General features: G+C 41.9%; 1 protein-coding gene across 1 annotated transcript; it reads left to right on the forward strand.

Annotated features, from left to right (window-relative positions):
• The first annotated feature begins 235 nt into the window (after positions 1–235).
• yes1 (YES proto-oncogene 1, Src family tyrosine kinase) lies at positions 236–27,072 on the forward strand. The gene is made up of 12 exons (XM_061045050.1): positions 236–614; positions 11,831–12,121; positions 13,433–13,532; positions 15,140–15,238; positions 16,527–16,630; positions 16,878–17,027; positions 18,296–18,451; positions 20,248–20,427; positions 21,642–21,718; positions 22,555–22,708; positions 23,037–23,168; positions 25,208–27,072. The coding sequence occupies exons 2-12, from the start codon at positions 11,839–11,841 to the stop codon at positions 25,414–25,416; spliced, it is 1,644 nt and encodes a 547-aa protein (XP_060901033.1). The 5' UTR covers positions 236–614; positions 11,831–11,838; the 3' UTR covers positions 25,417–27,072.
• The last annotated feature ends 49 nt before the right edge of the window (positions 27,073–27,121 follow it).

Consider the following 27,121-nt stretch of genomic DNA (forward strand, 5'->3'; position numbering starts at 1 on the left):
AAAGAGTCCGGTAGATAAAATACAATTTCGACTTTTTATTATCGTTGCTTTTTCTAGGACAACGTTGAAAAATCTTATATTTAACAAGCACATAGGTCATGCTACAGTTTACGGTGTTCTCGTGTGGTCATGTTATTGTTTAAGTGCCTTGATGGTTTTAATTCACGTGTTTTAGAATCAGTTGATGCTAAGAAAGCAAGATGTACGAGTCTTCTCTGAGTACCTGAACGCAGCATTGTTCCTTCTTTGGCCTCGTCGGCTCCTCGGTGCTAGTTCGGCTATTGTTGTGTGTCTTTCAGGGCAACCCTGACCTATCAGCAGGCGGTGATTTGTGGATATTTTAACTGTTTTGCTTAGCTCTCATCCCGCCTTATTAAGCAGCCTTTTGTCGGCTGACGACGCGTTTTCGTTTTAGCAGAATATAAAGGATCCCAGCGGAGTGGGCTGCCGAAGTAGTAAATCGGTATGGGACAGAGGGAAGACTGAGATTGTTCAGTGCATTGGTCGGCTGTTTCCACTTCTTTGGATTTCCTACGTAAAACACGAAACGTGGGGGAGAAAACATCACAGGACGTATGTAGCCGAAGAACGACACTGCAAAAGTCGCTTTTAAGGTAAGAAATACTCTGCCAGAGAAAGAAAGTCACATTTTGCATTAGAAGTAGTGAGCTGGGCCTCGTAGTCACTTGGAGAAAGTTGGGATGAGGAATCACGAGAGTTTCCTTCATGTGCTACATTGTCATAAAACATCTTCTACGTTGTTCTTCATGGAACAGGAATGTACTTTTAGGGTAGTTTAGTTTTATAATTGAATGTAAGGAAAACATAATGAAAAACCAGGAACGAGCCAATAATACTGCATTTATAACGAACTATTTAAACCGTCAACTTAACAGGATGACCACGAAACCCCTTTTTGTAGCATGTGGAGCGTTTCTTAAAAAGTTTTTATTTTAGATTTCGCCAAGTTTACTACCTACCATTCCCTTTCTCACTGCCTCACCCAATCTCTCTCTCTCTCTCTCTCTCTCTCTCTCTGTGTGTCTCTCTCTCACTCAGCTGCTCTAGGCCTCAGCTGTTCAAGGCCTTTATTGCAATGCATTTTGTTTCACGACAGATGAAGTCTCTTAACCTTTTTTTTTTTTTTTTTTTTCATAAAGTTTTTGGAGTCTTTTTCAGCCCTCCTCTTTGTGGGCTTTTAGTGTGACCGTGTAGCTGTGCTCTCCAGGGTTGCACTCACTAAAACATTGATGTGTGTGAGAAGATGTGAAGTAATGATGTAATTTTGCTTTAGTGTGTGTGTGTGTGTGTGTGTGTGTGTGTGTGTGTGTGTGTGTGTGTGTGTGTGTGTGTGTGTGTGTGTGTGTGTGTGTGTGTGTGTGTGTGTGTGGCTACAAATTCACTGTCCCTGACTGTGCATGGGTCTGTCCGGGTACTTATGCACTCGGGTGCCACAGTAATCCTCCTCCATGCTAATCCCTCTGTTAGTGCTGCCTAAATTGGTTGGACAGTCGTGTGTCCCCCCCCCCCCCCCCCCTTTTACATATATACACACACACACACACATACACACACAGCTGGAATGGAGAGGGCTGTTGGCAGAGGAGTGAGGCGCACTAACAGGTGGTGTTGGCTGGGATTCAGCGACTTGAGTTTAACTGCAGACATTAAGGATCCTCTCGTAGTCCTCAAGTGTCCTCATGGCACGATTGAGACTCTACAATGTCATTTCAGTTTGCTGATTAAAAGCTTAGAAGTCAAACTCATTACGCGACACACTCTCGCGCTAACAAACTGGATGAATGTTTGGACTTGTGTCGACCGAAAGAGAAACTCAGTCCTCAGAAAGACTGCAGTCAGTGATGAGGGAGAACAAGAGAACAAGAAGAGCTCTTATATTTTATAGCTCGTAGATGGCTCATTCTCTTTCCCAGCTTCACTCCAGTCTTTGACAGTCACAGCAGGTGGGCTCAGTGGCTTGAATGGATTCGGAAGGAAGTCCCCCCCCCCCTCCCCCGTGGCCCCCTCTGCTTACAGTGATCGGCAGAGATGGCAGGCTGCCCTGAAGATAAGGCCGGGCTGCGCCTCTGAAAGTGTGCCAGGGAAATTACTACGCTTCAGTAATGGTTTGCAGCCCTGGGTACGATCGCCTCCTCTCTGTGAGGAAAGTGTTTACAGTGCAAGTGTTTCGACTTGGCTCTCGGGCTCACACACTGGATTTATCTCTCAAGATCGCATTGTTAGATTTCACATGCTGCAGTTTGGCTTAGCTATGTATAGAAATGCTCAAGAGCATCCTTGTGGCTCCGTTTCTATTGTGTTGAAATTAATACAAGAAATTGTAGCTCATCATCATTGTAGTGATTGAAAATCTTTGAAAAACGGCTAAACTGGTTTCACGTTCTCAAATTTTACAATTAGCTACTTTTCTAAGGGTAATGTTGTGAAACTAAGATTTGTTTTGTGTGGTACACAAAGTCATTACTACTTACTCTATGAGATTGTGATTTCCTTCCTTAACTATTTTCCTATTAAAACCATTCTCTGTAAATAGCCTCAGCCCTCCTGAAACATACTTTTATTTTTATTTTTTATCAATGGTATGTGTAGTTCAACACATTCATAAAAAAAACAGTTTTATTGCATAACATGGAGATCCCACCAGTGGCATGAATAGAGTAAATGGTCACGCACCAGTCGCAGGATGGAAGCATCAAGATGACCCCCTCTGGCTTGCGGTGAATTTTTCCTGAATATTTTCGCTGGTTTCTCACATCAGCTCACTCCGACCTCCCCCAGAAAATGGTTTGAACACTAATGGTCAAAGCACCATCAGTGTTGTTACCTGATTCTATCCAAAATGATATCTATTTCAGTACTGTATTCTGAGATGTAAAAACCTCAGAATCAGAGACACTTTATTCATCCCAGGGGGAAATTCATGTTTTTACAACTGTAACAGGCAGCTCGCGCGGTTTGTGCTAGTGCACTCATTTTGAACCTGGTTGAATACCTAACTTCACCCAGTCTGATTATCCTGCCGTCCTTGACAAATTGTTGTGACAGCCTGCCTTTTCCTCATCCTTTGTAGCACTGGTGTTGTGTGGGACAATAGATCCGCTCTACAAAGGACCACACCTGACCACATCCCGCTGTAACGTTGAATGTGTTCAGAGGTTCCTCAAGATGTGGCGACCTTGGAAGCAATAGTAGCCGTCCATTGAAAATAATCATAGGACCTTAAACTGGGACAACACTGCAATGGATTGAAACGAATGCCCAGTGAGACAGAATTTTACAGCCCTGTAAAAATGTGAAGATGTTTCTTTTTTCTTATCTCTCATTAGAAAGTTTTGGACATGTGGTGGTTTTGCATATTTCTAATTCATATTGCCATCTGATGTCTCATTGCCCTTTTTTGCAGATGACTTTGTGTTGTTTTGTAGGAGCCAGGTTCAAGTTTACGCAGACGACTTTGCGTGGTAATTTAGGGACAAGAGTTTAGCCTGAACAGGCAAGCGTCTATCCTTTTGTAAGGAGAAAGCTGTATCCGTTTTGTTAACCGATTGATTGTTGTAATGAAAGATACAGTAGTTTCTGCTGCTGTGATATCTTTCCAAAGTTGTTGATCAGTATGCTTGCTTACAATGCTTTCAAAGCTTGATCCAAATTGACATTGTATCTCCTCTCTTGATCCTTGCTTGTGTTGTACTTACTCTCTGATGTACGTCACTTTGGATAAAAGTGTCTGCTAAATGAAATGCAGAATGATAGAATGAACTATCTGATCAAAGAATAGATCAAGATCAAATGTAGTAAAGTTGGACAAATGAATAAATATAAATCCTGTGCTGTATATCCTAAATATAATCTCTTGACAAAGGTGTCAGTTTGGTCCCCGGTGATCCAAAAACGTTACATAAGTCAGTAGCTCAAAGGTCGGTTGGCCTCTCCCAGTACTGCAGAGTTGCATCTTATCTGAAGAGTCACACCGATAACCAGAGTTCAGAGCTTTGTAATGTTTGATCAACACATATCTAGAGAGGTCACTCTTTTCTGCGGTATCTTATAATGCCAGGTTTAATAAGCTTTTCTCCCAAAAAAATAGTGTCAATACTTTGATCTATTTAGGCCTTTAAAGAGGGTATACCTCTGTAACTGCTGCTTTATACTAATATTATAAATAAAAGACACGAGTTGGCCCTAAAACACTTCAGACCTACAGGCCTGGTTAGGCATTGTGCTGGGATTTTCTTTTCCACTCAAATGTCGCCTGCATGCCAGCCACAGCAAAAGCTTCCCTCCTGCAGCTCTCCTGCATTGTTGTTATTCAGGCCTGTGTGAAGCAGGAGCCTGTGTCTCCTTAATCTGACACGGCATCACTGGCAGTCTGGCACTCAGCCTCACATGTGACATGTCCTTGGATGGGGTCTGGCTCCTGCAATTCGTTTGAACACATACCACAGGCTTTTGTGTTACAGTTATAAGCGTATACAGTAAGCAGAGAGAGCTGTGAGCAAAGTCTGTCTCCTGTGTGTGAGCACATTTCAGATGTACTTTTGTCACTGTATGACAGGGCAGTGTTTACTGCGTTCCCTTGGAGCCTCTGAAAGAATGGCGCATTCCGCCAGCTAATCTCATTGTGTGTTAAACAGCCTCATTTAGGAAACCATCTGAGAGAGGGTAAAATAGTCAGCCTGTAATTTGATGTGCTGTGGAGTCAATTAGAGGCGTCATTCATTTTGGTAAATTTGTCACACAAGGAAGTAAAACAGAGGCGGTGATCATTCATCTTCAACACTGATATTATCTCCTTTAATTTATCAGTTTATGTAGTTTCATGGAAGGGTTTGCCTTGTTTTTTCTTTTCAGGCAGTGAGGGTTGAATGAAAGGTGAAAAGCATGGTGGAATCCCCCACACTGCCAGAATAATACAAAAAAAGTGTTTTTACTAAATGGTCTGCATTGTAAAATCTGCCCATTCACAGTGGCTGTACTTGTAAATATATTCCTGACTATTAACTCGTCTGTTTTTTGTTTTTTTTTGCTTGATGTTTTGATTGATGGTTGGCTTTCTGACTCCATTCTTGTGAGGACAGCGTCTTCAGCCTTATTAGCATTTGTGCTGCTTGGTGTTAGCATGTGTATGGCTCAGGGGATTGTGAGTGTGCTGTGCTCTGTGGGGGAGCAGCACATGGTACTTTCTCTTTGCACATAACAAAAGGTAGATGGGACTAACAAAAGAATAAATGGGAAGCCTTTCTCTGTCATATTAAACAGGGAGAGTTGGGAGAACAGTTCTCCACGGGTGGTTTCAAAGATGCCTTTCAAAAGAGCTAAAGCTGAAGCTAGAGGATTGAGTGCATTTAAAATGATGTCTTGATAATTTGTTGATTTTTGAGGGGATTTTGTACCAGGGGCAGCAGCAACATGTCAGTCAGTCACTAAGCAAGAAGCTGATTGTTCCTGATATTTTCATGGAAGAGCCTGACCAATACATCTTTAGGCTGATGTTTTCGCTCATTGGAGATATCACAGTATCAGTCCATGTGGTGTCTGATATTTGCCAAAATTTAAACGTGTCTTAAGCTTTTGCAGATTTAAGAGTGATGTCAATATTACATACTTTTCTATTCGACTGCAGGACTAACCTTGTATCATTCGCCAGAGAAGAAAGGATTCCAAGTCAAACTTGAAGGTAACAGATAATGTGCCTGCTCAGGATTGTGATCGTCATGGCTATTTCAGGAGATAATCCTCCCAATGCATGATGGTGCAAATCGTAAAAGATTGTCACTTATAGAAGAAAGTGGTGTTTTAACATGTTGCTCAGGCTTTATTACATGACCACATGACCAAGAGAAACAACACGCTGCTGGGACAATGATATACTTTAAGTCGAGGACTTCTGCTCATCCAGTGGAGATAAATTCATTAGTCATAAAGACACTGAGCCAAACAAAGCCCAAACTACTTTGATTCAGCTCATTCTAGTTCAAGATCCTGATTTCATCTTCGTTAAGGTGTTAGTCGAGACAGAATGGAATCACAGTCATCATGATCTGTGGCAGTCTGGTTCATCAGGATTAATCCCAGACTGGAGTATTCACTTCCGGGAAACGGCAGAGGATTTGACCCATTGATACCCTCTTTGAACTACACTTGCACTCTGCTTCCATGTTTTCTTTTAACAGGCCCGCCGTTTGTTTGCTGTAGCATTAGCTTTAAGGTCAGGCACTAAGTGTTGTGGACATTTGGAAACATGTCACGGTTGACACGTGCGAACAGAAAAGGTCAAAGGTGGTGGTCATGTTTGTGTTGGCACCGGCTCTGATTTCTGTGGCTTCTATTACGTCAAAGTACCAAAAGTGGCAAGCATTTTTAGTCCTTCCTGCATATTAATACAGTAAATACTACACAATCCAGAGACGTGGGCCGCATCAATATTATTCCCCTCTTTATCCGTTAAACGAGCAGTTTCTGGATAGGTCTGTGAACTGCCCATTACAATTGTCTTGAGCTGTAAGACACTGACAAACATTTTGTTGTATTCATAGACTGTGTATAACATGGCTATACACTCAGTGATGTCACCAGAAAGCTCCTGAGCATTCTGAAGAGGCTTTATGAAGCCCAATGATGGTGGCCCCCATATTTGAAATGTTATCTCGACCTGACTTTCATTCAATCTAGAAACAGACATGGTAGAGCTAAGGAGGCCCCAAGCCTCCTGGCAAACAGCTACAATGGAACCACATGTCAGTCAATTCAGCCAAGCCCATAATTAAGCAAATATTTGAATAACTCTTATGCCTGATAAAATCAAGACGCACAAGTTATTAATAAATTCACCCTAACCCCTTTCCTAATATAGAAATTAGCTATTGATGCCATTTCTTTTTGTTGAACCAGGCTTTAAACGTGTTTATTTGTGCTGTAAAAAAGGGCTTTTGCAGGAAGCTTCAAGTGGACACTCTAGGGACTGCAGTATTTTTCATGTCAGAACAGGCTTCATTTTGAACACAGGCGGTTGCTGCTTGATTTTATCATTCATGTAAGGTTGTATGGGTGGATGGATGAATGTTGAAATGTTAATAAGAGCTAGCAAAATGTCAGCAATTGTTATAAAAATACATTTAAATCTTGCCTTTGAAAGGAAACTTTGTCTCAGGACTTGTCTATCTGGAATGGCCCACAATCCTCCCCTGACACAAGCTATAAGGAAAGATGATCCACTGCTGTGACATTTTTGTTCAGGATAAAGAGTCATGACTGTCATCTTCTTCCTGGATGGTCTCATTGTCTTTCGATTAAATTTCTCGTCCGTCAACGGGAACCAACACTTGCAAATCTCTTCCGACCCTTTATGTTTCAGTGGTTCATTGAATCAAACAAACCTGATGAGTTGAGCAGTGGAGAATGTTCATTGTCTTCAGGGTTGAGTGAACATAAAGAATCGAAGGACAAAAGAACACAGATGGCCCATTGTGTTTTCTATCTAATTGTTATTCTAGTTTAAGATTGATTTTTGGGGTGTTTTTTTTGTTGTTTTTCATGCAGAGGTGTACAGTATATGACATCTCTCTCTGGTGCTCACTATAACCTGACGTGCATGTATAGTCTCTGACACATATGTAGACATGAACAAATCAACTGTGCATATCAGTCAACTATGCTAATGCGACATTTAGGCTTTATGACAACTCAAACACCTAGGGATGCACTGACTGAAACTTCTTTCGCCTGTTCCAATATCTGATTTTGCAAGGTCTGATCTATTGATTATGATTTTGGCCAATTCAGATATCCTTAATATAATTGACACCAAAAGCTATATTTTTCTTGTAACTTCTTCAGTTGAAATCATAATACATCACTGACTGTTATTTAGGCTAACTATTGATTAAAAAAACGCTCTCATTCTCCTTGACTCCTGAAAGTATTAGGAATTACCCATCAAGTAACCACAATTGGTAACCATTGCAGTGTCTTGCCTGTCCCTCTTTCTTGCTGCCATTGTATTTGCCACTGTAGAGTTCTTCTGATCTTGTTTCGTATCTGTTAATTATGGATATACATGAATCTGTGTTATTCCCCCGACACTGATACTTCTCATCATGGCAGGTCAAACGTTTTAATCGCTCACACCCTGAACTTTTTTATCATTTAAGTGTCCAACTGTAACTAAAGAATATTACAGGAATATTAATCAAATAATGTTTAACGTCCTGTGCTACCCCAGCCCTGAGGAGCAGAAGCAAGAAATAGGGACCGGGCAAACGCATACGATGCAGAATAAAACCTTGGAGAGATACTTTCAGGCAAGAGGAGCGAGTGGCAGGAAAAAGTCCTTGTTTATCCTCCAGCAGGTCAATTACTTTTAACCTCTGCTGACGGGCACCCCATGTCCATAATGCCAACATGTTAGCTTGCACATGGTGTCAAACATGCGGCTTGTGTTCTTATCTGAGTTCCGTCCAAAATCGGATGTATTTAAAAGGACTGGATGGTCACCTACGTGGGCGATTGGGCGAACAAGCTGGAAATCGTCTGATTCTGTTTACCAGCCGGTGCATAAACATTCACTTTAAATAGAACCTGTTTTACTCAGCATACAGGTGAATAAACAGAGTGGCCAACTTAATCAGACTATATTATTGCAAATGAAGTGGATTAGTTTGGTGGCCCTTGTACATGAGTCTGGCTGCCATTTATCATTTTTTACGATCTGATTCTTTTCTGCTTGGAAAAATGATCTCATCTTCTTCAGCCTATCTTAGACACTGTAGCAGGTTAATTTACAAGATGTTGCTGTCACGTCATGGCAGCAATTTAACTGATAAAATTGTTTGACTAAGAAAAGTCTGACCATTTTTTTCTGTCCAGCTCCTTAAGTTTTACAGCTTCCTGTCTAACAATTCATCTCCATCCATCCATCTCAGTCCATCACTCAGACTCTATTTCCGCTGCCTCAGCCAGCATTGGCTTTTGGTCAATACTGTTCATGGAAGCAAATCAATACACCATTCATCTAAAGAAAAGTATATCCATAGATAGATTTTTTTGACTAGAGCTGCCCTGCACAAGTGAAAGTCATACTTTCAGTAGAGACTGAGGATTTTTTTGTCTTACTTCCAGTTTGTTAGAACAAACTTAAGTGCTGCCAAATCAATACATCCATAAAAAAATCACATTCGTGGTTTGGGGGGGGGGGGGGGGGGGGTTCATCTGAAGTAAGTCCCTTGTTAATTGTCCCTTGTACAGTTTTGGACACCTGAGGGGGTCATAGCCTATTTTAATCAGAATAGTTTATGTTAAATGTTAATTTACACAGAAAAACGTGTACGTATATCAAAGTAGCTCACACATTATTAATTACAACAGAAGGTACTGAAATAAGAAATTCATGTTCTTAATATATGATAAATTAAATACAATGAAAAAATGATGCCACCTGATGATGTCAGGTGACAGAATTTGGCACCAACCCAGAAACAATATGCAAAATATACTTATGTGTACACTTAATATTCCTACATGCTCAACTCAAAATTATGAAAAAGCTGTGTAATTGAACGTAAGAGCAATGGTACATTAAGGGCACAGTCACACTGGCCATCCGTACCGTGCCCACGCACGCTTCAACGCTAAAGTCCAGTTCGTTTGACCAGTGTGACCGCTCCGTATCGTGCTCAGGCACGGTACACCTCCTTGGCTTTGGCACACTTGGGAGAGGTGTGCTTAGGCACGGTACACTTCATGCACGAGCACAAGCACGCGGGTACACAACGCTGACAGCCTTCATTAAGGAGAAATCCAGAGTTTCATGGCTGTATCTGACTAAAATGACACAATATAAGACACAAAGTAGCTGTCATGTTCTCTGTGTTGTCCTCCGATGTGCGGACTCACGCACGGACTCGCGCGCGGACTCAGCCGCGCATCTATTTTATTTTTTTATTGCTGTGTCTAATTAAAATGGCTTAAAATAAGCTGTAAAGTCAGTAAAGTAGCTGTCATGTTCTGTGTTGTTCTCCGATGTGCGGCTGCGGACTTGCCTGTGGACTCGGTCGCGTGTCTATTTATTTATTTATTTATTGCTGTGTCTGATTAAAATGGCTTAAAATAAGCTGCAAAGTCAGTAAAGTCATGCTCTCTGTGTTTTTCTCTGATGTGCAGACGCGGACTCGACTGCGCGTCTCTCTCTCTCTCTCTCTCTCGTCCGCCTGTTTGTAAACTGAGCACGCTTCATAATAACATAAAGCGTGTGTTGTATTACGACGTTATGTACAAGAGGTAATCGTGCTTAGGCACGGATAGTCCTGTGTAGTGTGACCGCGGCCCGTGCCGGCCAGCGTGGGAATGGCGCAGCGGGGGGGCAATCGTGCTTGGGTACAGCACGGTACAGATGACCAGTGTGGCCGCGCCCTAACTTGCCTTAAAAGTAAAAACGAGTCTCTCTGAGCCACTGAGCTGTATCATCTGTCCTTTGTTCTACCTCTCTTGTCTTTTTGTTTCTTGTCTTGACTTTTTTTGTCCTCCCATATATGAATGACAGCAGCACTGACCTTTGTCAACCTATTGCAAAAACCAGTATGTGACCTGTCTCTGACGGCCATTTGAAACCATGTTGTAACATTCCCTGGCCAGGATATGAGTCATGGGCAGTGGATCTGTCTCGGAGTTGTCCTGTCTTGGCAGATTGTTTCATTTTGTACACAGGAGGACACACACATGCACAGAACTACTTGACGATGAGGCCAAAGGTGACAGAACAATGAGTAAACAGAGGAAGCTGTAGTTGACCACACACAAACATATACAGTTATAAAATCAACTGCATTTATGTATTTATATATTTCCTCCCAATGACTGACTCTCTGTCCAAACATTAAACATTCTCTTTCCCTCACTAACTGAGCCTAAACATTTCAAGAGGAGGATATGTTGTCTTTCCTTTGAGCTGAACTGATTTGGTCTAAGTCCTTGAAGTCCAGGAAAAACGCATCATGACACATACACATGGGTTCATATATGAGTAAGCTCAGTAGCGTAGAGCACGGACTTGTAACACCAGGAGCCCCCTCCCCCCCTCTCAAATCTGTGTCTGGTGTGATCAAAGGGGGCAGAGTTGAAGTGGCCATAGGCTGTAATTGGAGCTCATTTCTAGATGGGCTGACTTGACAGGCTTTTGTTGGGACTTGTGAAGTCGTATGAGGTCATTCATGGGATTGCATTCTTTGTATTCTGTATTGTAAAGAATGGTACCCCCAAAAAGATCAGGCCTAGTATGAACAATAACAGAATCAGTTCTTGACGTTTGTTACAGTAAATGTACAACAACAAAACCCAGTTCTTCTATCCTCCAACAAGTGATGGCCTGTTGTTAGGTTTATTTCACAAAAGTAACAATAAACACCTAATTGTTTCACATTCACAAATACTACTGAAAATGGGATAGTGTTGTATAGTTCCTTTTTTTTTTTTTAGCAGAAATGCATTGACTGTTTAGCTCAATACTTTCCACTTTCCATCTCTACACTGAAAGGCATAAAACGCTCAAAAATCTTTAAAAAATACTCACCACTTCTAGGGAGTTTTTCAAATGTGTATCTTCAAGTCCAGTACAGTTTGCTTTAATGATTCTTTGTACATATTGATCACAAGCTATAACCCCCCCCCCCCCCCCCCCAGAATTATTTTTATGTTAGAAAAATGTCTTGAACGGCCGATCCAGTAGATAATTTGAATGGTCAAGTCAGAGATAAGAATACACTTTTACTGTTTGTGTTGACAGCAAATCAACTCACCTTTTTCCTTCTCCCTGCAGGCTTGACGATGGGTTGCGTCAGGAGTAAAGAGGACAAGGGCCCGGCTCTAAAGTACCGACCTGACAACCCAAATGCCACGCCGCTCAATTCTCACTTGGGCCACTACGGGCCTGACCCCACCCTGATGGGTCATTCACCTGCCATGAAGACACTCAACAACAGCTACAACAGTCACGCCGCCTCCCTAACGCCGTTCGGTGGGGCGTCTTCGATCATGACGCCGTTCGGCGGGGCCTCCACCTCCTTCACCTCAGTTGCTGTGAGCAGCCCGTTCCCCGGCATCATCACAGGTGAGTCAGTGGAGGAGGTCACAGAGAGGGAAAGAAGGAATAACTTTGGATAGCTTAGCCCCTTCAGAAAAGAAACAGAAACAAAACCGAATACACCTCTGTCAGTTTCTAACTTTTCTTTGTGTTAGTCAGGGTTCAACTTTGGAATAAACTCTGCTGAACATTTGTCTGTGCAGTATGCACAGGACTTTATGAGCAGCAGATGTTGTGCAAATTAGACATTTGAAAGGACTGGGCCAAAACATCAAGGCGAAAGAGGAACCCAAAAATAGTCTGTAATATGGGAAGCAATGCACAGTGTCTCCGGAGCCAAAGAAAACAATGACTGACCCTGACTTCAGTGAACTGAGTCATCCACAGTTCTAGTTCTACTTTGGATGTGACTTTGGATTTGTCAGAAATGAAATGACTGCTGGTGACATGAAAAGTACTCGTGTGCCTATTTTGTGTAGTTAATAAATTATAGATTAGATGGTTAAATTATGCAATAAACAGGCATAACACCGAGTGATGGTTCCTCCCAAAGCACACACACACACACACACATCCTCACACATCCTCACACACACACACACACACACACACATCCTCACACATCCTCACACACACACACACACACACACACACACACACACACATCCTCACACATCCTCACACATCCTCACACATCCCCCGGTCCCTGCCGTGATCTCTCAAGGAGGATAATCTGGCCTGAGGGGCTGCTGTAGATCTAATCCTGCCCTTTCAATTTCCTCCTCCAGATAAACATATCAGAGTCATGTTGCCTCTCTGTACTCTGTCACTTCAGAGCCGACAAATCATCTCTTTTCATTACGGAGAAGAGATTAAGTGACATCAATTTGATTCACTGACGTGAAGCTATGCCTCCCAGTCACACAAAAATGTGATTCTCTGGTGTGTTTTCTGTCCAGGCTCTGAAGCGCAGGCAGGCAGCGGGATATTAGAAAAAATAAAACAAAGTGTTTGTTTTAGAGAAATGTCTCCAATAAAGTGTTTTGTTTTATATTCTTGGAATATAACATGAACATGAATGAGTCTTAAGAAAGTAGTGTGTAATTCTTTTCACTCAGGTGTAAAATTTTATAAAAGTAAGAAAGGAAGGTGATAAAAAAGAGCATCTTATTTTGAAGGTTTTACATTGTTGAAGGACTTTTTGTTTCTTGTGCAACACTTCAAAGTAAAAAAAAAAAAGACTTCATTTACGGAATCCGACGTCCCATTGAGGAACTGAAGGTTTAAGTGGCTTTGGTTTTTCCACACTTTTGATGCTTCGTATTCTCTCGTTTTCAGGCGGTGTAACATTTTTCGTCGCGCTGTACGACTACGAAGCGAGGACATCGGATGATCTTTCATTCAAAAAAGGGGATCGCTTCCAGATTATCAACAACACGTGAGTTAAACAGACAAACTCCTGCTGCGGGGATATGTGTCCTCATGGTTTTGTGTTTGTTTTTAATCCCTCATTGTATTGGAGTCTGATATTAAGGCTGAAATCTGTCTGGGTTAATGGTTCCTCTAATGGGGCCATCTGTTTAGTCCTCATAGCTTCTCCCACACCACGGTTGATTCCTCCAGTTTTACCTTTGGAATACAGTAATTATCAAACCGCTCTCCCCTCATTATTTCAAATACGAGCCGTTGATGTGATGTAATGTGTAACATTTACAGAATCTTTATTTAAAGCCACTAAAAGTACGCTGAAACAAACCTGAAGGTCAAACTCTTCAGGAATCTGTTTGCTTTAAAACACTTCTGCTCATTCTTTCTCAAGAGACAAATGTTGTTAGCGATGTAGCCTGTCTATTAAAAGCATTCCTCTCTCTTGTTTATGTCGCTAAATATTATTTGTGAGCGCTAAATTCAATATCACAGCTACAGCATGGCCTTTATGTCCACAACTATATTTGACTGATGTTCATCATACATGTCTTAGTGGTGTTAAATAATCAAATAACTAAAGGGTGCTAAATGCTCATTCCTCAGTTCAGAAGAACGATATTTCCCAGGCGTGCACAGGTGTGAAAAAAGGCACAGTGCCAAGTTCTCCACATTCATCACACCCTTCTTAAGCCACAGTCCATACACAGTGATGAAAAGTCCATCTGCTTACAGAAAAGAGGTGGGAGGAAGACATTTTTCATAACTGCAGGGTAACAGTTTCTTCCTATAGGATGGTTTCCTGATCTTTGTTTAATTTATGCTCACACATCTGCTGTTGTTCTCATGGACGTAGGACTTAGTGTTCTATATCTTACTGCAACATTTCCATTGTTAGTTGTAGGCGTGGTGTTTTATATCTGAAACTGTGGAAATGAAGCATCCATTAAAATAGATTTCGAGCATGTCTTTAATTAAACATATTTCTATTCATGTACTTTTCCACGAACCTACAAAGCTTTTTTTAATACAGTCACAACTGTAGGCCATCAGTGGTGAAAGGAAATGTGTGCACTTTTTTTTATTCATAACACATTACCAATCACAGTGTTTTTGATAACACTGCAGTTACCAAAAAGTTTCAGACTAAGATTTGACGATGCACAAGAAGCAAGTTTACTTTGAAATATCAAAGATTAGAAAAGCATTTTGTAACCTCTTCCAACAACTTTTTAATTAATCGCATGACAGCATGCTGATCGGGGGCTTTTATTGTGCAGAACAAGTACCATTACTTTTTGTAGATGACACTCCTGTGTCCATGTTAAAGCAGGGTTGCTTATGCACGACTATTCCTATGATATTCATGCTTTTCCCTCTGTGAGGGATTTACGTACTTCGTCCACCTCTGCTTGCCACGACTTATAAACCACTCCCTCCGTATAATGGCTTGGAGAACTGCCGTGTTTGAATGACGCATAATGTGACCTTGTTATTTAGTATCTTTTTTTTTTTTTTTTCTTTTTAAACCTTCGGCCTACTTTTAAGAGTAGGTGTATTTTTCAGTCATGCTTTTGTGTCTGTATTGTGTGTTTCTGATTTCCAATTTGCTTCCCTCAGTGAAGGTGACTGGTGGGAGGCTCGCTCCATCAACACCGGACAGAAAGGTTACATCCCCAGTAACTACGTGGCTCCAGCCGACTCCATACAGGCTGAAGAGTGAGCTCATTAACTTTCCTTTACACCCTTTGTTTCTATCTCCGTCATTCTCCCACCCTATTATTTATTTTATTTTGATTTCCTTCTCATCATTCCTTTCTGCTGCCTCACCCTGCTTAGTTCTTCCCTGATTGAGACGACGTGATTTGGCTGGGCGATCGCACATTGTGACTAACAAGTCGTGCACCGACATGGCAGCACAGAGTTGAAACAATGGAGCCCTGTGCTGTCGCTGAGAGCCGGTGGCATTCCCATTGCTGTTTATCCGGTGTGACAGAACGGTTCAGAAACTGTGCTGCTAATAGACTATCATGGCCTGGTTTCTGATTGGTTGACAGCTACGAGGATACCTGTATTAGTTGTTTAAGCAACTCATTAGAAAAAAGAAAATCGTGGTTAAACCAGTTTGTTAACTTTTGCTTCAGTCTAAAAGTTCAGGACTGAAAACAGCCAGAGCTAATATTTTTTTGTTAAGGTCTTGTGATAGATTGGGCTGAATAGTTCAGACATAAGAGCTATCAGGGAGCTATAATAATGAGAGTTTAGGGGCGCTGGTTTTCCTCGGCCAGTAGAGCGAGCGCCCATTGGACAGAGGTGAAGCTGTCGTCCCACTGGTTGCTGGTTCGACTCCTGCCATATGTCCATCTGGTGCATGTCCTCCCCCCGCTCTCTCTTCCCCACATATTCTCTCTCTCTCTCTCTTCAGCTATCAAAAAAGTCGAGGGCCGGGAGCGCCTGTAGCCTCGCAGTTATGTTGTGCGCCCCGTGTTCACAGGCCATCCTCAAATATATAACAGTTGTAGGTTCAAATCCAACCTCGGCCCTTTGCTTCATGTCATCCCCCTCTCTCTCCTCCCAGCATTTCTTGTCTCTCTTCAGCTGTCCTGTCCAATAAAGGAAAAAAGCCCACCCCCCCCCAAAAAAATAAATAAAAAATGTAATAATGATGATAAATTAAATCAATCCTTAAAATACTATTCTTGCTTTTAGTTTATTCCACATCATCAGATTAGAGGCTGATACATTTCTTCTGTCTGAGTTTGAAGACCATTTCATCAGAACCAGTTACAAATTCCTGACTTTTTATAGAATCTACCTAACTAAAAATGTTACCTATTTTCCTGTTCCATTTTTTTTTATCATGTTAACTTAGTCAAGATGTTTGAGATTCCTACATAACCAGAGCAAACATCAAAGAATCAGATCCCAAGTCATACTAACTCCTGTGCAGTGTTTCACTCTGAGAGCTTCTCCTGTGTCTGACTCTCTGACTCTCTTGCTTTGGCAGATGGTACTTTGGTAAAATGGGCCGCAAAGACGCTGAGCGTCTCTTATTGCTTCCAGGGAACCAGCGGGGCGTTTTCTTGGCACGAGAGAGCGAGACAACCAAAGGTACGAGGATTATTTATTGAAAGCGGTTCTTAAAAGAAAGGAAATGTGTTCTTGTTCCCTTTTGTGTACTTAAGTAAAATGCTGACTTGGTTTTATTGCAGCCATTCGATAATTCAGACGAGAAAAATGTAGATTTGTTTACGTAGGCTAGAAGTGAAATGAAATGTATCTTTAGTGTTAAGTAGGATTCATTGGATAAAGATTTGTGTCACCATAAAGCATAACATAACATCTGTGGATTTCAAAGGTGCCTACTCTCTGTCGATCCGGGACTGGGATGAGGTGAAGGGAGACAACGTCAAACACTACAAGATTCGCAAGCTGGACAGCGGCGGTTATTACATCACCACTCGGGCCCAATTTGACACTCTGCAGAAGCTGGTGAAACACTACACAGGTATGCAGTCTGTCAGCGTGACCTGCTTGCACATCATCATCATCATCATCTCATGAAGGCAGCATTTAGACAAATAGTTGTTTACAACGGGACTGCTGCTCCTACTCTCAGACTCATGTTGTAGTTTGTCATCTTTTCCTCTCAGACTCATGTTGTAGTTTGTCATCTGGAAAAACACACCGATGATTTCTAGTCATTTCAACATTTACAGTGGAATAGTCTTTGTAATACAAGTTTCCAATGAATTCAGTTTGTTCAACTGAAATGAATCATTCAAATGCAGAACTGCTTCTGGGGCGGCGTTGAATATGTTTTACAGACACAGTTGTAGCTCAGTAATCATGCCTAAGTCCCCAAAAAATCTGCAACATGTTTTGCTTAAGCCAATAGAAGCGTGAATATAAGAAATGTCCCATTAAAAAAAACACAGCCCTAAGCCTGCTGTTCTCTTTCCATTACATTGATAAAGCAGGCAGCTGTTCCCAGAAAAATCCCCCTGACTGTCACAAGAAAGTCTTTAGATGATGAAAGCACTGGTAGGATAGACTGATCATTGAAAGTGTGCTCTAAATCACCCAGAAGTAGAACTCCTCATCTTAGGGGAATAAGAAACACTTCTTCATTTAATTCATCACATGTATTGAATTGACTGATGATTTCAAAGCTCCACACTCCTTTATCTCCCTTCAAGTGTAGAGCTGTGAAGTGCAGACAGAGGTCACTAACAAGTGTGCGTTAATGCGATTGATGTTTGTAGCTTCTTACCTGTTCAGTGGATGATTAACTGTTTCTGTTTGCCGAATTCAAATAAGGCTTTTCACATGAATGTTAATGCTGTTGAGATCAACCACTGTTTGCACTGTGTTCTTTACCAAAAAAAAACAACCCTGTGATATTTATGCTTTTCAACTCAAATTGGAATCAAATTGGGTTCCTCGTGGTTCATCTCAGGATGTTCAAATAACCAGACATTGTGATTATTTCTGGAAGAGAAAACAAAGTGTTGTTCGAGGAATGACTGACTCTTTTTGTCAATTTAATCTGTTGTTGTTGGAGTGCAGTTTGCAGCTGTTGTTGTGAAGCGCTGTGATGTATACCTTTTTATTTTGACAGTCCACTTGCTGTAGAACAGCTCTGCTCTCTGCTAGGATTGTGTGTGCACTAAATACTATACATTGTGTTTGTGTTGAACAGACTGACGGTTTTACTTGGCAGGCTTTATCTAAAACATGTTTCTTTTCTGTTTCTACATGTCTGTTCCTGACCAGAACATGCTGACGGTCTGTGCTACCGGCTAACAACCGTGTGCCCGACAGTAAAGCCTCAGACTCAGGGGCTCGCTAGGGACGCCTGGGAAATCCCACGAGAGTCTCTCAGACTGGAGGTGAAACTGGGACAGGGCTGCTTCGGAGAAGTCTGGATGGGTAAGACACTAGTACTGCTCTACTCCAGCTCACAGTAAATCTCTCACAAACATACATAAGCTGGGTTTTTATACAGTAACTTCAGCCGGGCAGGGGGATTTTCGAGGAACTCTTTGCATTCCCACCACATTCATCAGGCTCTAAATAAACCCAGAGGACTCAATTCTCAAAAGTCTTCCTGCTTTGGGAGAAGTACTTTCCTTTCCACACATCTACATTTCAAGTAGCCGAAGCAAACATACTGATACTAGTTGTTACGAGCAACAATTCAAAAACTAAATGATTTGAGTTGAACCTGATGAAGAACAGAGGTAGGCAGAACATGATTTCATTTGAGGAGCTTTTACCAATTCATGTTTTTCACCCCCGACCCCCCACCCCACGGAAAAGAAAAACTTAAACACATCTTTTTGTTGCAGATTTATTTTCTGTTAACTCACAGATTACTAACTCGTAATACTTTAAACTGTAGGAAGTGTTGATTGACGAAGTTTCATTTTCAGTTTTACTTTGTAATTTCATCCTGACATGAAGTCTAACCAGGTGTAATGAGGATTCTAGTTGAATCATAATGTAGAAGTCCTAAATCCAGATGTTGCTGATGCAGTTAGAACATGCACCTGGGTAAGGTGGATGAGTATCAATTTGAAGAATTATTCTGTCGACTTCCTTTGTGCAGAACACACACGTGCATAAGAAAAACACTGAAATATTGATGTTTTAATGCTAACACTGATCATGAATTAGTAAAGAAAACAAACAACTGCAGAAACACACACTCACAGAGCCATTAGGGTTTACATATAGAAACAAAACATCCGCCGGACATTATTTATAAGGCATGTACATTTGATGTAAAACAACTCAGAAACAGTAAAAGCACATAAACAAAGTGTGTTTATCGAGTGATTCATGTTAGCTTGGAGCTGAGTGGGACTGACCTCAGAACAGATCTGGTCTTGCTGCCTCACTGGCCCACATACTGATGCAGAGACGGATTGCAGCACGCAGCTCAGTAATGACAGGTCACCTCCTACGCTTCGGTTCCCGGGGCCTGCGAGTGAGCACGACGCTGTTCTTTCATCACTCAGTCTTTCATTAAGCGTGGCCTGCAGCAAGCCTCGACCTGAGCGCCTCCGCTGTGCAATCCCAGGAATCTCTCTCTCTGTCTCTCCGTCTTCGTTCTGTGTGGTCTTGCTCGGCTACAACTTCTTCCTGAAACTCCTCTTTTTTTTTTTTTTCTCCCCCCTGTCTGTCCAACTCTGAACTTTTTTAAATGTCTTGCAGCCTGTCAGTTGACCCCTGCTCTCCTACAACCACACGGTATTAGAAGATCATTATCATTGCCCTACTTTGTCCTTCAGCTCGTGTGTGTAGTCTGTTCAGTATGATTCATTCATGAAGGTCAGCCACATGACGGAAGCAGCAGATCTCCTGCCTCAGCTCATTGTATGTAAGCAGGGCGTGAGTAAGTGGCTCTCAAATGAGGAAGTGGCTGATTATTTAAGCTGCTGTGTTCTCTCTGAGCCGCTCTTTACCCACGGGAATGCTGCCAGGGATCACTGGCATGGCGGCGGATTTTTAGAATCCACTTTTTAATCACTTAAAAGGGGTCAAAAAGTCTAAAATGCACCTTCGTGGTTTAAGCATTACAGAATGTATCACTTAATAAATTGAAAATGGGTTAGATTAATTATTTTCTGCATTTATACCGTTCAAGCTCCATGACTGCACCACTGCTTAGCAGTTCATTTTGAACAAGAGATCTCATTTTGCTCTCATTCTATGTTGTTCAGGTACGTGGAATGGCACTACTAAGGTGGCCATTAAGACACTGAAGCCGGGCACCATGTCCCCAGAGGCCTTCCTGCAGGAGGCTCAGATCATGAAGAAACTCCGACATGACAAACTGGTGCCTCTCTATGCTGTGGTGTCTGAGGAGCCCATCTACATCGTGACAGAGTTCATGGGCAAAGGTAAAGACTGGAGAATGTACCCATACTTCTATTATTTCCTGTCAAGAATCCCTGCATGTTCAGGGCTGAATAATAAGCACACAACTTCATTCACTGCTACCCGTTAACAAGAACATGAAGTATACCGTCGCCAGTTATGCATTTCTCAGTCTAAGCACATAAAAAGACGCAGACTGGTATTCCTGCAGGATATTATCTCCACATCATCTGGATCTGCTCATTAAGGCTTTTTTTGTTTGACCAAAACTGAAGATTACCATCGCTATGTCAGGCAGATAAGATGTGGTTAAAGTTCTTGAGTGCTTGATTGATCGCAGCAATCAGCAACAATTAGGTGGAAAATATATTTAAAAAATATATATATATTATGAATTCATACTTAGCAGTTCTGCAGCCAAGCTGCATAATTTATTTTAGATATATTTTCAGCCTCACTCGAAGTTGTTGTGTCAGAAATTATATTCCTTTTCAACAAGTTTAATTAAGTCTCAGAGCTCCCCAAAAACTAGTCTGAAGGTTCTTAACAAAAATCCACTCTGATCCTGTATTTAAAGATTCCTACAGCCCCTCTGTTTCAGCCCTGCTCAGAACAAGCTGCTTTTGTTACTGTAGCTTTAAATATATTAAGCTGTTTTGACCACGCCCCTCTGGATATTCTTGGGTGGTTTGGACTTTCCTTGCACCATGCCCTATTGTTTACAGTGAGAAGGCAGACTCAGAGGTCAGAACAAACACCTAGCTGTGGGAGTGTCACCCACCTGGGGGAGGGGTTACCACCCTTTGTGATGTCACAAAGGGAAGATCTCCAAACGGCCTGTTTGAGCACACATTTTCTGAAAAGATGGAGATGATGGACTTTTCTCCATCTTGGGGGGGTTTGTAGACAGGCTAGGAACATAACATGTGACCTTTAAACACCATATGAAAGTCTTTACATTTGATGGAGGAAAGTGATATAATAAATCTGAAGCTTGGTTATGGTAAAATACAATAAGAGGAACTTTCTTTAGTTAGGCACACATTCATGTTCAAACACCGCTCAAGCTGTGTCAATTTACATGCAAACAAATGAAGCCACTGTAGAAAGCTTGTTTTTTGTGTTTTCTCATGCTGAAACTTTGTCTCCTGTGATGCTGCATTTGTTTTGTGTTGATACTTTGACCAGACGGTTGTATTGATCGTGCCTCACTGTAGTTCTTAAAAACCTCCCACAGGTAGTTTACTGGACTTCCTGAAGGAGGGAGATGGTAAATATCTGAAGCTGCCCCAACTGGTGGACATGGCTGCACAGGTAGGATGAAACCCCGGTGTTTGAGCTCTAACACTCCTCCCCTTGAACCTCTGAGCTGTTGTTTACACTCTGTGAGGGAGGGATTATCATGCATGATGAATAAAACAAAGAGAGCTGCGTGTGGGCGTGTACCCAGCCGTGTGCGTAGGTGTGCATGAGTCAAAATATTCAGAATAAAGGTTCTAGTTAACTCTCCATCTGGCTGTTATATTTATTTAATACACAACCTGACACTTCTACCTTCTTCCTCCTCCTCCCTGCTGTACGTGCATCCCCTCAGTCTCCACCACTTAACTGACTGTAGCACTTAAACACCACTCATCAGAGGCCACTTGAGCTGGAGACTTCAGTCACCTACTGTGATCTGTTCTTAATTCCCAGGCTCCCTTTTCTCCCTCCTCTCCTCACTCAGCAGAGCATGACAGTGTTTGAGAATGACAGTGAGGCTTTTTGAAACCCAGACAAGCCTCTGAGGGAGTCGAGTGAGGAAATGTTGGATAGACTGATGGGGTGCCGGTTTGCCTAGCGTTATGAAGGGTGCCCCGTGTGCAGAGGCTGTACAGAGTCCTTGGAATCGAATCCGACCTCAGTCCTGTCATCCTAAGCTCTCTACTCCAAAAATCTCCTGTCTCTCTTCAGCTATCCAATTAAGACAAAAATGGCCCAAAAAATAACTTGTTTTTATCCGATTGTGAGTAGGGTTGATTCTCTTGTCTGCCAAAGTTTGAAGCTCTCAAACCAGCTGTCTTTGATTTAGCTGGTTTTAATGTCTTTTTTCTTTTTTTTTTACCCCTCCTCCTTCCGTCTCTTCCTCTTCCTCTCCAACAACCTCTCAGATTGCAGACGGCATGGCCTTCATTGAGAGGATGAACTACATCCACAGGGACCTGAGAGCCGCTAACATTCTCGTGGCTGATAACCTGGTGTGCAAGATAGCCGACTTTGGCCTTGCCCGGCTCATCGAGGACAACGAGTATACGGCCAGACAAGGTTTGTGGAGAGAGAGCATTGGATGAATTAGATGTGCAGAGACTCATGTAGTGAGAACTTACATTGGCTCTGAAGAAACTACACATTTCTTCTGAACACTTCTATCCCAACCCTGAGGTTCAGTTTATCCAATTATTGCCTCAAGAATTATTGAAGTCTTAAATTCTCCATGGCTTTGCTATAAAGCTGTGTCATGTTGACTTTTTAAGAGTATTCAACAGATTTATGAATAATGAATGAGTGTGGTATTCGCAACCACATCACTAGAATCTGTCCTGTTTATAACTCATCATATTTCTTTTCTTAACCCCCCCCCCCCCTTTCCCAGGTGCCAAATTCCCCATCAAGTGGACGGCTCCTGAAGCTGCTCTGTACGGCCGCTTCACCATCAAATCAGACGGCTGGTCTTTTGGTATACTACTGACTGAACTGGTGACCAAGGGCAGAGTTCCATACCCAGGTACAGATGAGAAAAAGTTCTGTTCAAACTTTCCCAGTATCTTGTATGTGTTTCTCCCCCCCCCCCCCCCCAAAGAACATGAAGGACTGTTTTATGAAGTTCATCATGGACGGCTGGGATGATTCACTCATTTATGCCTCAGGATAATTCCTACATGCTATTCTGATTCTCCCTCAGCTGAAGCTTTTAATAGCTTTTTTTTCTCACACATGCAGATCAGAAAAGCACTGCATGAAGCTGAAATGAGTCATCACAGATGTCTACTGATTTATCAGAGCATGGGAAAGTACCCCTCACTCTCATACATGATCTCTCTGCTTCCTGTCGCCTCATCTCTGCCCCCTGCTGTCTAAGAGGGGTACTGCTGTCAGCGTGTCAGTGGTGGTGACTGTTGGAGTGGCACTGATTACAGAGCGAGCCATATGGCAGACTTAACCACCCTCTCTGTTAGGGGACCATCTGGCTCCTGTGGCCCTCTTGGTTTTTGATGCAAACTGTTGGGTTTGATTAATTCACCTCAGAGCTGCAGAGTCTTGGGGCTGAACCCCCTCGTTTCTTTTTTCTTTTTTTTTTTATAACTGAAGTGTGACTCACCAGACATTTCTGGCTCCGGTCCTGCTGTGCGGGGAGTTTTATTTTTATTCCCTCGCTTGGTAGCATAGAGCAGTATGAAGCAGGTATACCAAGACCACGTGCCAAGCGTCTGCATGAGAACACATCATCTTTCTTCTATTTCAGTCTCTGTTTTTATAAATAAATGTATAGCTTCATGACAGCATGTTATTAGAGCCGAGGTTCAGAGTTCCAAGACATAAATCACGCTAACACCTCAGCATCCGACAGACCATCACCGCAACCGTATCCTGGTCTCAGCAGTGGCTCTGGGTCTTTCCTCTTTCCTAGTGTGAGATAACCTGATCCCCACTCCCCCACAGAGAATGGGGGGGGGGGGGAGATGGAGGGGGGTGGTTTGGCAGGATGCATCTCCAACCATGCCGCCGACTTTGTGTCATCACCTCTTTTAGCTGCATTAGAGCTCCCCATGGAGCAGTTTCTGCACAGTGTCACAGGGTTCAGGAAGACTGTCTTACTGTCTTGAAGAATCTAAGACTCTGGCTGCTCTAGTAGGACAGAGACGCAGTTTTTTTTTTTTTTTTTTTAAGACTGCAATTAAAAGTACGGAATTGCAGCATGAGTTACAAACATGAATTTCTATCAGTGTCCTTCAGGTTGCAATATCTTGTGTTTATTTGTTTTTTGCCAGAGATCACTGGGACATGTTACATTTATATTTACATTTCATTTCTACAGAATAAGGACAACAATTCTAATCTGTATGTGTACAGGCCTCAGGTTGAACACGTTTAGTTCGTGTGATGTTTTCTCAAAGCAAGAGTATGTAACTTTTACACTTTTAAACACTAGTTTCAGAGGTCGATTTAACATAAAAAAAAAAACTTAGAGAATAGCGTCTACCCCATGCCCACAGTGCAGCCCGGTCGCCTGTTTACTGCAGTATGTAACTTTGGCAGCGGGCCAAGGTCATCTTGTGAAAAGTGTGTCTACGGCTTTCAGGCACTAGTTCACACAATCCTTCAGTTGTAAAAACAAACCAGTCAACCTGTCTCAGTACTGTTAGATACAACATTTGATGCTAAGAGACTGAGGAGAACAGTGACAGCTAAGAGAAAAAGAGAGAGAGAGAGAGAGCATGGAGCAGAGTGTTCATCCCTGCAGATATTATTCAGAACAGATTTCACTGTAACTTTAGGCGGTATAGTTATAGGTGTCATCATTGTCTCATGTTTAGCAGCTTTACCTTGTGCAGAAAGTCATCTAACACAAGTTATCTAACGCCAAAACGGTGTCTTTCCTCGTTGATCTTCAAGTTGGCTTTTTAAGATTGGAACCTTACAACTCGATCTCAACCAGCATGTTATAAATACGCCTCTCCAATGTAGCTATTTAACCACAACCCGCTGCTTTACAACATCAGTCTACTTGGTTCATTTTCACCATATTTGTGTTTTTTTTCCCAGGTATGGTGAATCGCGAGGTACTCGAGCAGGTAGAGCGAGGTTACCGTATGCCATGCCCCCAGGGGTGCCCCGAGTCCCTCCATGAGATGATGAGGCATTGCTGGAAGAAGGATCCAGATGAGAGACCCACCTTCGAATACATCCAGTCGTTTTTGGAAGACTACTTCACAGCCACAGAGCCACAGTACCAGCCAGGAGACAACCTCTAGTTTAGGCCTCAATCGGTTCAAACGTTGGCGTCTCAAAGAGATGAATGAGTGGAGATCAAAGCTTGGGACAACGGAAAAACCTTCAACTACAATGGGAGAAGCCTTGACGAGGCTGCAAAGAGAAATCTTAATGCTACAAACTAGTCGACAACCACACTGGTACATCTGCAATGCAAGAAGGAAAATGTGTTGGGAGGTAGAGGTTTGTTTGTACCGCTGGACCAAACGTGTGGGAAAGCATTCATTTGTGCACATTGGTGCTGGTACGTTAAACTCTGGGATTAATTAGAATAATCCACATGGACCGGCCACAGCACTGTGATCAAAGAGCAAAGGTTTTTTTTTTTCTCCAATCATTTTTTAAATCAACAGCTACTTTATTATGCTTCTTTTTTTTTTTACGATTTAGATGATAAATTTCCCTTTGCTCCTCTGATTTTTTTTTCAAATGTTATTTCACAAAACAATTCTTTGATGTACATGAGGTTGAATATGTTGGTGAATAAGTTTGTTTTTAAGCGACCAACAACTGTGGTTGAATTGTCAAGTACGTGCTGTGACTGTTAAACTTGGACGGAGAAAAGATGGAGAGGAAGAAGATGGCAGACGTTATGGATGAGAGAGTGCACAGGAATATCCTGAGGAGATGTACATACAGTACGTGCAAACAGATGTATTTTAGTAGGTGTGATCAGGTGGATGAATGAGAGCACGACGAGTGATTTTGTATGATTCAGTTTTGACGTGGTCACTTGAATGGCAAATCAAGTCGGTTTATTCTGATTTTTTTTTTTTTTATTTAAACAAGGACTTGAAATCACAGAGAGGTATTTTGATAATATACGAAAAACATTTTCTGTTTAACATTGTATAAATGTTTTTAAAATGACATTTCAGCTGTGAAATTTCAGTACGATTTGTTCATTTCTGTTGAAGATGAGCATCTTGTCTTTCATTTGAGTCACCACTCTGATTGCTGTAAAACACTCTTTAACAAATGTCTTTATTTTTTAGCAAATCTCTACATACAGCTGTCGTATTTCTTGTCTCTTTCCAGTAAAGTCCCAGCGACCTGTGACTAAACATGCCTTCACTGTCCTCAGTTCTGTTTCTGCTGCAGATAAAGCTTCATCCAAAGCCAACAACACAAAAGACATCCCTTTAATTTGTGTAACTATGCAAAGTCAGCCAGTAATGTTTTATGGAAAGAAAGAGTCTCAAATGGTGTTTGCCTGTCTAGCTGCCATTATGTCATTGATTTCCTTTTTTAATTCCCTGTTTTAGAGAGGATGGATCCTGTCTTCAGTGAGGTAACAACAACCAGACAAAACCAACACCTTGCACACGTTGTGGTCAGGTTAAATCAGGCGAGATGTTGACGACACATACATCCCTTAAATAAGTTCTTAATGAAAGTCCCGCTGTCAGTGCAGCTGTGTGTGATGGGACATTTAAAAACAGTCGTCTGTCAGTAACCAAGCTTAGCAATGGGGTAAAGATGTGAACTTTTTTTTGTATTTCTTTCATTCATGAGAAGATAACCTGACTGTTTTTAGACATTTGGACTTGACTTAGGGAGGGGGATAACATTGGACTTTCTGAAATATGGTAACTAATATGATTTTGTACAGAAGAAATAAAAAGTTTTAATTAAAAGATTGCTTTTAGCTTTCGTGTTCTTGACGAGCGACGGTGATCCTCGTTC

Source organism: Labrus mixtus, chromosome 8 (genome assembly GCF_963584025.1).
Source record: "Labrus mixtus chromosome 8, fLabMix1.1, whole genome shotgun sequence".
Classification (NCBI taxonomy): domain Eukaryota; kingdom Metazoa; phylum Chordata; class Actinopteri; order Labriformes; family Labridae; genus Labrus; species Labrus mixtus.